Genomic DNA, 11,420 nt, shown 5'->3' on the forward strand with positions numbered 1-11,420 from the left:
CGCCATTCTGTTTCTCTTTCAAAGTTTTTGAGCAAAATAGAAGCTTCTGCAGGAACGGAAAGCACATTTTCAAACCTGTTTTGCCCTGGTTGGAGATTTGATAAATATCTGAGCCAGTCTTCTTCTTCTACGCTCGGATTCCTGTCAACCCTATATCCTATATTTTTGATGAACAAGTGCTGCAGAGCGCGTTTTAAGTGCTCCTTTAGTCAACCTGATGAGAAAATCCAGGGACTCAACCAACAGCAGTTTTCCGTGGAGAGCTGGATAACTAAATCGAAAACAGAGGCACACATACATATATTTTTTGCGAAACAGAGGAATTATGACGAAGAATATTCAGGCTGATAAGTCAACTTTCAATATTTATATCTAATTGCAATTCAGTATTTCTTGTACAAGGAAATCATAATTTGATTGTTCAATTCAATGTCAGAGGCGGAAGAGGTGTTGTGCGATGGTGGGTTCAGTTGCAGTGGGCCATGCGCAGGTATGTCTTGTTAGAGGGCACTTGCACTTTCTCGTAGTTGGGGTCTATCTTCTTCGCTTCTTCTTCAGTCGCACTGGCAACCACCATCACCTGTCAAGCGACAAACAACACATGACCTTAATCAAAAATCCACATGCCAGTTGATCTGTTAATTCAAGTATAACAATATGTTACTGCAAAAATTTATATAGCAACTATAGCCTTTTAGGTGTAGAACACAACAATGCATTTACTCTTCTAAAGACAGTTGTTGAAATGTAGAAGGCAGAATCAGAACGCCAAAACGGACCAAAAAGCGGAAATAACCATCGAGATAACTAGAAGTTGTTATAACTACCAAACTTAAACTCAAAATATACGCAAAAAAGTTAAGAAAAAAGAAAACATCAAAACCGTTCAAGAGATCAGCAGCGGATTTCCAAGTAAACGTTTGCTATCCTAATTCACTCGCGTTTCATTGGGTCTCCCCATTATTTAAAACTTCGCCTCGAATAGTTTTTGACACCGTTTGAAAATGGACAAATTTGAGACATTAAGATCTTCCAGATAGAGTACGTTGCCATGTTTAATCTGGAGTCAAAAGGTAGAAAACTTGGCAAGCTAGTGTCTCTTATGGTTCCAAGAGAACCCCAACAAAAAGGTCAACAAAACTATTTATCATAAGCCCCTATGGTCTGCCCATGAATTTGACTTTGAACTGACTGAGTTACCTTTTGGCCTTTGTTCCAGTTGGCGGGAGTGGCGACCTTCTTCTGTTGGCCCAGCTGGAGGGAATCCACCACCCGGATGAGCTCATCGAAGTTGCGCCCAGTGGAGGCCGGGTAGTAGATGAACAGTTTGATCAGATCGTCCGGACCCACAATGAACACAGCCCGGCATGTGAGAGGGAGAGATCCAGGGTTCGGCTGATTGTTCGCATCAATCATGCCTAGTGCAATCGCAACTGACCTGTCCTCGTCGCCAATGAGCGGGAACGGCAACTCCTTCAGCGAGCAGCCCGAATACTTCTCCGTATAGGCGAAGATGTCTTTGGCCCAGGCCTCGTGGTCGGCGACCGAGTCGCACGAGAGTCCGATTAGTTTCACTCCTCGCTTCGCAAACTCCTCGTGATGCTTGGCCAGCATTCCAATTTCGGTGGTGCAGACAGGCGTGAAATCTGCCGGGTGGCTGAAAAACAGCATCCAGTTGCTGCCCTTCCACTCAAGTACTTTGAAGTCGCCCTTCGTTGTTTTCACACTCAAGTTGGGGAACTTGCTTCCCAGTCTCAAATTGGGCCCCGAAGACATAATATTTCGATATGCTTTGTAGTTAGTAGATGTATAGAAGCAGGATGATCAGAACACAAATAAAAACACAATCTAAGCCTGAAAACAAAACATTTAAAATTCAAAGATACGAAATTGAAGAGTTAGATTAGCAAGAAAAAATCAGATTCAATTAGATTTATAATTGTTTATTTATCAAAACAGTGGAGCCTTACAGCAAGGAGTACAAACTATAAACCAACAGTGGGTTTAAGGGGGATTCAACTCTTGGCCACCCAAAGGGTCTCTCTTTTGTTACTACTTTACGACATCCATTTTTATGGACCAACTCTTAACTTTCTTATGGCGCCAATTATACAAAATTTGAAGGGAGAGTATGCACCATTTTTGCAGCGCTGAGTACAAATCTCAATACATTGTATTATTAAAAGTAATCACTAAAAATCACACCAAAGCTTGAAAACTCACCTGATTCAAAAACTCAACTGATTAATCTATTTTGCCGGCGATGGTTTATACATAAAAGAAATAATTTAAAGAACAGCAGAGATTTTAAAAACGAATAGTCATCGCCAAATTAATAAACTTCGTAAAAAATAAAACCTCATGCAAAACGAATGCTTCTTTTTCAACTGAAGACGCTTTTACAAACGCAAAAAAAAAACTAATCAACTGAAACCGACAATTGAGCCATTTTGTTCAAAATTGGGAAAGTGAGTCTCATTTTTAGGAATAAGGACCATGAAAGACCGGCTATATATATTTAGATATAATAACCGCCCTGAACTCCTTAATCTTCATCAGCGGCAAACACAAATTCACGCACATTATATCACTTGTGTCGGATGTTAGCACCATCAGGGGAAACGTTCTTACTAGCCAATTTCGTTCTTAAATCAATGTCTTTTTTGCTTCCAAAGTTTAGAAACGTCGTCTGGATATCCATTATCTTGATTTGCCTTTCATCTCATATTCATCGCCCACAAATAAACATAGCTGCCCAATGAAAAAAAAACAATTTAACCACTTTGATGAAATGTTGATTGAAATACAGAGGCGCCTGAAAACGGGCTGCATAGTTCCACGGCGTTCTCGTAATGAGATTTCGTTTGGTTGTATATGTAGTAAATTTTACAAGGAATGGAATCTAATTTGTCTTTATCCAGGTTAAGGAGCCTCCTTAACTCCAGCGTCCATAGCCACGAGTCTGCAGGAGTGGATGGAATAATTAAAATGATGATAAAATGTGTGTTGTGGTAGGAAATCAGTTGACAAAATGAGTAAACAGAGCAGGCTAAATGAAAGAGATAAAACTTAAAAACTGGCTCTAGCCACACCAAAGCTGGCAGAGCTTATACAGGGAGGTTCCGTGGAGGGCTGTTTGCATGAGTCAACTTTTTAGGATTGAGGGTGGGAACCAAAAAAAATCACAATAGTTTGGGATAGGTTTAATGCGGGGTTTTAAGTCATTACACAAGAACGAGGCACAGCTTCACATCACTTTCGACAGAGCAAAAAAGCACGGCAGACCAGCCGACAGACTGAGATGAAAGCCGCTCTCCCAAAATTTCAGCAACCGTAGCCGAGTGGGTTAGGCGAATGTCTCTCAACACGAGGGTCATGCGTTCGAATCCCACTTCGGTCACGGTTGGAGAGGTCCCAGTACCATCCACCTCCTCAATTTGGGACCGGTTGCGGCGAATTGGATGACATCTCCCTCACCCACGGTTGTTCCTGCACTGGGGAACGGGGGCTCATAAAAAACCCGAAAGTTCCATCAGAACAAAGCTTACGAAGATACATACACACAGGCGAGGCTGCGCCTAGCAAACACTAGCGAAATCACGACCAAAAAGCAGCTCTATGAAGTGCAATAAAAAAACGTAGAAATAAGCTTTGGATTAGTAAAAATTCGGCTACGTCTGGGATTCGATCTGTAACCTAGGGTCTCACACAGTAACCACTCAGCCACGGACGGTTAATTTCTCACTAGAACTAGCCACAAAAAACAAGAGAACAGATGCTATGAAATTTCCATTGCTACATCGTGATTATGGCAAAAGTGCCATCAAATAAGTGAACACTCATTACGAGGCCAAACTGCGCACTGGATAGGCGAACAATTTTGTGTCTGTATCTTCCTGGATTCCAGAGACAAGTCGTTGCTAAGTAATCTGCTCACAAATCAAAAATTCCCAGTTTGGCCTCGTATTGCTATTAATGAACACTTTTATCTGCAAGTTAGATTAGAAAAAAAGAAGGTTCGTACTAATACACTAACGCTCGCAATCTGGCTAGTGTATGAACACCGGTTGAGCCTCATAACTCACATAATATTTTTTTTGCGCATCAAACGACGTAATAGTATGCTACTAACACGAAACCTTTAGAGCAGAAAAAAACAATTAATGCAAAAAAACTAATTCTAAATCGGAGTTGGTAAAATTACAATCAAAATGACGAGCAAATTTCGAACTGAATGAGTGTCTAAAAATCAGATATGCTTAAAATATGCCTGTTGGCTTACAGAAGTACAAAATTGAGAAAAGGATTCATTGATTTTGCTGAAATAAAAATACGATTACTGGAGAAAGCCTATGTTCCGAATTAATAATGCTTGATAATCGGAAGCGTACCGACTTTTGTCGATTAAGAAACGTTTTTAAGGTCATTGATTGCAGGGAAAGTTCGACTGAAAAAATAATTTCCCTTCAAAAAAGCTTCAAATATAAGCACGTACTAGACGAAGGGATGGAGGATGTGCGTAAAAATAGTTATTTGGATGATGGGTAAGGTATGTCGAGATAAAACTCGGAAATAAAATAGTGACCTGAGCTGGTAATTAACCGGAAAGTCTTGAGTAACCTCAACATCCAATTTTAATACAAGCACGGTAGTTTTTCACGGAAATCTTTAGCGGCAATGTGACCAGGCACGGGGAGCATAGTCTAACAAGGGGCAGATTAAGGTTTTATACGTTTGAAAATGCATCAATTAGATAGGCCCAGAATGATTCGGTTAGAGTCTTCAGGATTCCTACTCCTCAACGTCTGGCTTTGTCAGAGGACTGTTTGAAGTGAGTGGCAAACTGTAAAGTTATCGCGATTACAATGAGACTAGTGAGATCTTCCTTTTTATGCAAATTAGTAGCAATTTGCTTCTATGCCATATGAAACAAAAAGTTTTTTCAATGCCAGTAGAGATATCTAAGAAAATAACAAGTGCAGCGAGAACTTACTTTCAATTCAATTTCTGCTATTTTTGAGCCACACACTCAGAATCCGGTTGAATGGAGCAATAATAAAGCACGCGTTAGCCGAGTGTATTCTAAATAGAACTGAAACTTAAGGTTTCGCGGAAGCAAAGAAAGATTAAATTTGAACTTGAATTTAATTAATTGATATGTAAACGAAGTAAAATAGTACTTAATTGCTGTTGAATAGGGTACGTTAGCAAGTAGTGATATATGAAACATGTAGCCTACTTAACAATGCTTAAAATGCTGGATAAGACTATCCGATAGGGTTCAAGTTTGATCAACCATGCACCTGATTGTCCTGTTGCCAATGCCCCTCCCTGCAAAGTAATGTTGAGCTAACTATGATACTGAAAACTTTGAGCAAACTTCTGAAGCCAGCTGTACAGTTTGCGATCTGCAGACATTTTTTCTTAAGGTAGTTCCGACCACACTCGACGGGTGTTTTTATTTTCAAACTGATTTGACTTATCAACTGCAGCAAAAAAATCAGCAAAAGGTTGTGCTTGAATAGCTCTGAAACCGCAAAACTGAAAAAGAATATTTGAAGCTAATAGGGAAATTTTTGGGACCAATAACCTCAATTCAGTTAGGAATGATTATTTGAACCAAGGGCTCCCCCCAACCCTCAGGGATTCAACCACCTGCCGACCCAAAGGATCCCCCTTTATACTATTTTGAGATATCCATTTTTGGCTAACGGACCCTAAAACTTTTCTAAAATGGTAATTTTTAGGGGGAGCGCGCGGCAGAGCTCGGAAAATCAATTCGGTCGACCTAAAAAAAAGTCGACAAAACTTTCGATTTTTTTGAAAATCCGCCCCCCTCCCCCTCGAGAAAATCCTAAATCCGCCCCTGATTTGAACTGTTTGAAATGATTCGTTCTACGTGTAATACGTCTTACGTGTTATTACGACTGAATGCGCGATGTTACAAGCTAATACATGCAGAAAAAATGTGTTAAAAAATCGCTGGAGCTTAAGTTTTCGGTATTTTCAAAGGGTATAAAAATATTCCTCACGAAATTTTTTTCGCTGATTTTAGCAGAAAACTTTGAATTGAAGTGTGCGAATTTGGTTGAACCAAAAAGCGGACTGACGAGGCAGTAAAGGGTTTAGATCTTGATTCATCAAAAAATTCACTTCTTTGAATCGATTATGGAGGTGCCGATAAATTCAAGTTTGAACCAGGAAGGAGAATAGTAACTTAACTTATTTTGGTAGCTTTGAGAAATGTAAAAGATGTTGGATCCGGTTAGTCTGATTAGTTGCTTGTCCTGAACTCTAACAATGAAATATTACGTGAAAATACGGGAAGGCAACGCGCCATTGAAAATTTTGTCGATCTTTTTTTTAGGTGAGCTCTCCCAATATTAAGGAAATTAGACCCTACAAAGACCCTATATTGAGGAAATTTTCTGCGCCGCAGGCCAAAAAAGTGTTTTTAGGCACTTATTGGAAAATTTCTACCAAAATATCGCATGTTTTCGGCGTGCGCTCCCCTCTAAAAATTAGTATAGATTGGCGATTAGATCCAAAACTGGATATCTCAAATCTCAAAATAGTACAAAGGGTCAGCAGGGGGTCGAATCCCTGGGTGGGGGACGACCCCCTCCTCTCCCCTAAATCCACTACTGATGATATCAGTCAATTTTTGTCAAATATTTAAAATCATTACACAGAGGTGCGAGAACTTAGGGGTGGAGGCGGACTTTGAACCTTTTTTAGCGGGAACGGGCTATTAAAAAAAATGCCCATTTTTGACCTGTTCTTTCAAAAATTTGTCTGCCGCGCAGAAAATTTGATAAAAATAGGGTCTTTATAATGATATTCGAGAGCTCGGAAAATCAATTTAGTCAACCTAAAAAAATTTCAAATAAGTTTTTGAAAATCACCCCCCCCCCCCCCATTAGAGAAAATCCTAGATTTCCTCCCACCCGTCCCTGAATATACACAAAAAAAACATGAATCACAGTTCTTTTTACGCCTGTTACAATTTGTGCACCACTCAGAGCTCGGTTCAAGCCTTTACAGATTGGGATGTGACTGATCAAAACTTTTCTTAAATTTAGGAAATCTTATTTGCTTGTTGGATGCTTAATTCATCCAATTTTATTAAGATAATAAATTTTCAATTTCTCAGAAATGCAAGTTTCAATTTGAAAGGATTGTTATTGTATTTCAGAGAAATAAAGCTATCAAAATTATGCTAGTCGATACATTTTCAGGTTTTCGAACTTTTATGCTAGTCGAGCGGTCACCGCACAAATCAACTTTTGCCTTTCAAACGAGACAATTTGGGGTGACTAAAACTATACAATATAAGCCGGACGGTTATAAGCAGAAACGTTTTAGGTTGAAAAGAACAAAAAATTAAACCAGAAACTGTTTTTACATCGCAGATGATAATCTCTCAAAGAGGCAAAACACCTCCGAAAAAAACACACAAGGATGAATATCTATTTTTGCTTCAAATGACGCAAATTTAGTTCACCAAGCTGTTAAAACATATATCGAAACATTAGAGGCCAAATTAATTTTTAGTGAGATTTAAAAAAAATGTAAACTAGAGATTATAATTTTTTCTAGAGATTATAATTTACAGGAATACATCAAAACACTTTCAACAACAATGCAAATTACTTTAAGAACGAAAAAATTACCCTTGTGGCAAGTAAGCCGACAACAAATAAACAGACAAACAAAAGACCGACAATTTTTCTTAATAGGCGTTTCGTTTCCGTCCAAAAAAAACAGACCCTGGCCAGAATTGAACCTAGGACGTTTGCCCTCCCAGGCGCAGTTGTAACGCCTAGAAGAACAAGTTCGCCAGAGAAGCAAAGAAAACTATATTCATTACAAACTAACCTATCGAACTATTAGAGTGATTCTGTAAAACACGTTTTTAACCCAAAAAAGTCTAAATTCCGTTTTGGAAAGGCTTTTTAAACGCAAGCGTAAATATTGTTTATGATTGGCATGTTTTTCGTTAATTTATTCATTTAAAAAAATAGATTATTAGATATTTTAACTCCGGTTTTTAAATGAAAGCCATTCACGTTTTTGCGACCTTTTCACTCGCTGTTCGATAGTAGATTTTGCCTTCCTTTTAACTGCAAAAAAATCAAATTTGAGCGTCAACAAATTTTATGACTTTTAAAAGCAAAAAAAAATAATTCAGACCTACCTATATATGAAAAAATTACTTCTTTCTTTTAAATTATTACAATCTTTACAAAGAGCAACGTTCCCTTTTCGAAACGCAATTTTTCAAAAATACTCACTCTCCAAAATCCATAAATTAATGGAATAATTTCCACAAAAGTATCGGCAAAAATAAATTTTGTTTTTCGACAATTTCTTAATATTCGTTATAACTGATTACCCTTAGCTTATTGCTTCAAAGGAGGAACGTCATGCTAACATTTGCCCACCACCTGCATTAGAGCATAACATGTTTTCTTATTTAGTAAATGAAGTGAACTCGAACAAATATTTTAAAAAAAAACAGCCAAATTAAAAAGCTCAAACTAATCAATTCTCAAAACTAAACTGAAAACTTGCGAATTACATATACGAAAACTCGTTCCGTTCATCAACAGTTAAAAAGCATTGTCGAAAGTTGTTCAATTAGCTCAATGTATACATAGCTAAATGCATATTTGCAACAAAAGGTAATAAGCGAGCTAAAACGCCAAAAAAAACTATTTTTACAACACAGAGGTAAAACTGAGAGGCGCACCACTTGCGATACAAAAATGAAGGACTAAAAAATCAAATGAAAAACAAATTCGAAAAACCGTTTTTGTCAATAAAAAATGCAACAAAAGCTCAAAAAATCTAGAAAATATTACCTGCACCATTAGAAACTCTACAAAGAGCTTTGGTAATGCTATAAAAACGCCAAGTTTTCAAAAAAGTCCTTTCTGCGCAAATAAGCAGATAAAATTAAGCATACAGAAAATAACCTAAATTAGCCAACATTTTTTATTTGCATTTTTTATTCGCGCTACGTCATCTCAAGCATGAGGGCTACAGCAACTTCGAATAAAACTGAACCATCGAGCTACGACGGGAACTAAGCCGACAAAAACAAACAGACCGACGATAGTCCGAAAAGCACACATACTCTAGTTTGTAAAAAAAAGGGCCCGGCTGGATTCGAACCGCAAATCTTCGAACCGCACCTCTTAGACAGATGTGCCGGATGGTTGATTGGTTTTGAATTTAACAGAGCCAACTGACAGTTGGAAAAAAGTAATGAACGCAATTAAACTGAAACAAAACCGGACTTATTATTATTTTTTCAAAAATCTTCAACTTTTGAATTTCGAAGAAAAAAGTAGATGGCTTTAAAGCTCTTTAAATGTGTAGAACAATTAATTTCCATTTTGGAAAGTAGAAGACGATCAAGTTTTTCGTGGCCTTTACATTTTTGCTGTTCAACACCGTAGTGGATTTTATCTTCCTCTTAAGAATGGATATGCACTGAACTTAAAAAAAACAGCAAGAACTATATAAAACCTCACTATTTCATTATTGCTTAAAGAGGGCATTATACCTAAGCTTTACAGAAGAAGTTAAATTGAGCTCAATAACAATTATACCTTAATGGGTTGAAAATGCTATGTTATGAATGAACATCTGAAAAAAAACTTAAAAATATCACCCCGACCTATACTTAAGTCTTCACATTTAGTACAGAAAAGTTATGCATGTGAACTTGAACACACAAAAAAACAGGGATAACCAGTTACTGTGCATGTAGCGCAGAATGTTCCGAACAAAACCTTAAAACATACAAATTTTTTTTCTTCAAATGTCGATTTTTTGCTACATGGTGTGATAAAAAAGATCTGAATGAAAAAAAAACTTAAGCATATTTGACTGTCATATTAAAAAAAGCCATTCGGAAAAACAATTTTTGAAGAAAATTGACTAGAAAAGCAAAAAAACGTATACTGTGGGGGAAGACCTTTCGACTGCATATTTGTGCGTTTCAGGAAAATATTTTTAAAAAGTTTGCAGAAATTTTTAGAATTTGTAAACTTTCTTAACAAAATGGCGCTGAAAAAGTCAAAAAACTATTTTGTTTGAGTACAATCAAAATTTCACGGTTTAAAGTAAGCTTAAATAAGCTATTGTAAGACTACACGCTCACACCCTATTTATTCGAAATTAGAACAAAAATCATCAAACCGGTTTTTCTCGACACTGAAAAAATTTTTGAAATTTTTAAATGTCGCTCGAATCACAATTAAAAGGGGCTTCAAAATGATGTATCACTGGACCCATTCTGATAAAGATTTGTGATACCTGATTTTGCGTGGAAAACAAAAAGAAAAAAAACCAACACACCCGAATACAAAAAACTAAAACACACCCGAATACAAAGTGCCTCCCCATTTTTCAAACGCTCGAAACAATAAGGCTGAAAAAAAATTTCCTACATTTGTCGCGGATAATGTTATTAAACAGCCCAAGCAAGCATTCAAAACCGAGAGGCATCTATAGCGAAAAACTTGGGTCGAACCTCGTTCAGGCAAAAATGAAACTGTTGACAAAAATGATACTTATGCTATAAATTTCTCCTGAAACAAGCAAAAGCATTGCCAAAAAATCGACCTTGAAACTGCCCTTTACAAGTTGAACTAGCCGATATAACAAACTGAACCCGTTCAACCAAAAAATAAAATTTTTCAAATCAGAGTTGTTATTTTTCAAATTACTGTAGTTATCAAATATAGCAAAACCAGTTTGCACAAAAAATGAAAAACCTACAATTTGGAAACATGGAGTACTATGACATGGAGTCAAATGAGCCCTGTGGACAAAGTTGTTTAGGTAAAAAAGTCTAGTACCCGATTGCAATACTCCTTCTATCTCAAGGGTAAAAAAAATCGAAAATTTTCTTAAAGTTTATTACAGAGGGCTTAAGAGAGTGAGTTTGATTGTTCGGAAAATTCTCAAGTTCAATTGCTTTCGTTCTAATACCATCGAAAATTAAAAGAACAAAAACATTACAAAGTTAGCCGACGGAAACGAAGCCGACAGACCTCAAAGCCGAAAACCAATTGAAAACTTTCGGAACAGATAAAATCTACTTTATAATCTCCCTTAACGTTCAACCAAGGTACATATGCAGTTAATACACTCCAAAGATGCTACTAATTCGTCTTGATATAAAACATACTGATTACCATTCGACCATTCTGTGAACAAAATTATTTTATTTGAACGAAAAAGTCTAGTACCCGCTTGCAATACCTTTGGTTATCGCAATGCTAAAAAAGCATTGGAAAAAAGTCAAAAAAAAATTCCAACGAAAATTTTATAAGTTTGCCTCGAATGATGTTTAATATGAGAAACATGCAAGAAAAACTGCAAGCGTTGGATGAGCATCCGGAAAA

The 11,420-nt window shown here is 37.1% G+C and overlaps 1 protein-coding gene across 1 annotated transcript; it reads right to left on the bottom strand.

Moving 5' to 3' along the window:
* Positions 1 to 283: 283 nt before the first annotated feature.
* LOC134839512 (peroxiredoxin-6-like) lies at positions 284 to 2,333 on the bottom strand. The gene is made up of 3 exons (XM_063855090.1): positions 2,224 to 2,333; positions 1,201 to 1,854; positions 284 to 580 (listed from the first exon to the last, which is right to left on the bottom strand). Exons 2-3 carry the CDS (start codon positions 1,774 to 1,776, stop codon positions 467 to 469), a joined length of 690 nt encoding a protein of 229 aa, XP_063711160.1. The 5' UTR covers positions 1,777 to 1,854; positions 2,224 to 2,333; the 3' UTR covers positions 284 to 466.
* Between the last annotated feature and the right edge of the window lie 9,087 nt (positions 2,334 to 11,420).

This window comes from Symsagittifera roscoffensis, chromosome 2, assembly GCF_963678635.1.
Source record: "Symsagittifera roscoffensis chromosome 2, txSymRosc1.1, whole genome shotgun sequence".
Classification (NCBI taxonomy): Eukaryota; Metazoa; Xenacoelomorpha; order Acoela; family Convolutidae; genus Symsagittifera; species Symsagittifera roscoffensis.

What these genes read in the sequence shown, in the direction of transcription:
- LOC134839512 (XM_063855090.1), bottom strand. Translation starts at nt 1,776, where the DNA reads ATGTCTTCGGGGCCCAATTTGAGACTGGGAAGCAAGTTCCCCAACTTG. An exon ending in ACTGGAACAAAGGCCAAAAG is followed by an intron (nt 581 to 1,200) that starts GTAACTCAGTCA and finishes GTCGCTTGACAG; the next exon opens with GTGATGGTGGTTGCCAGTGC.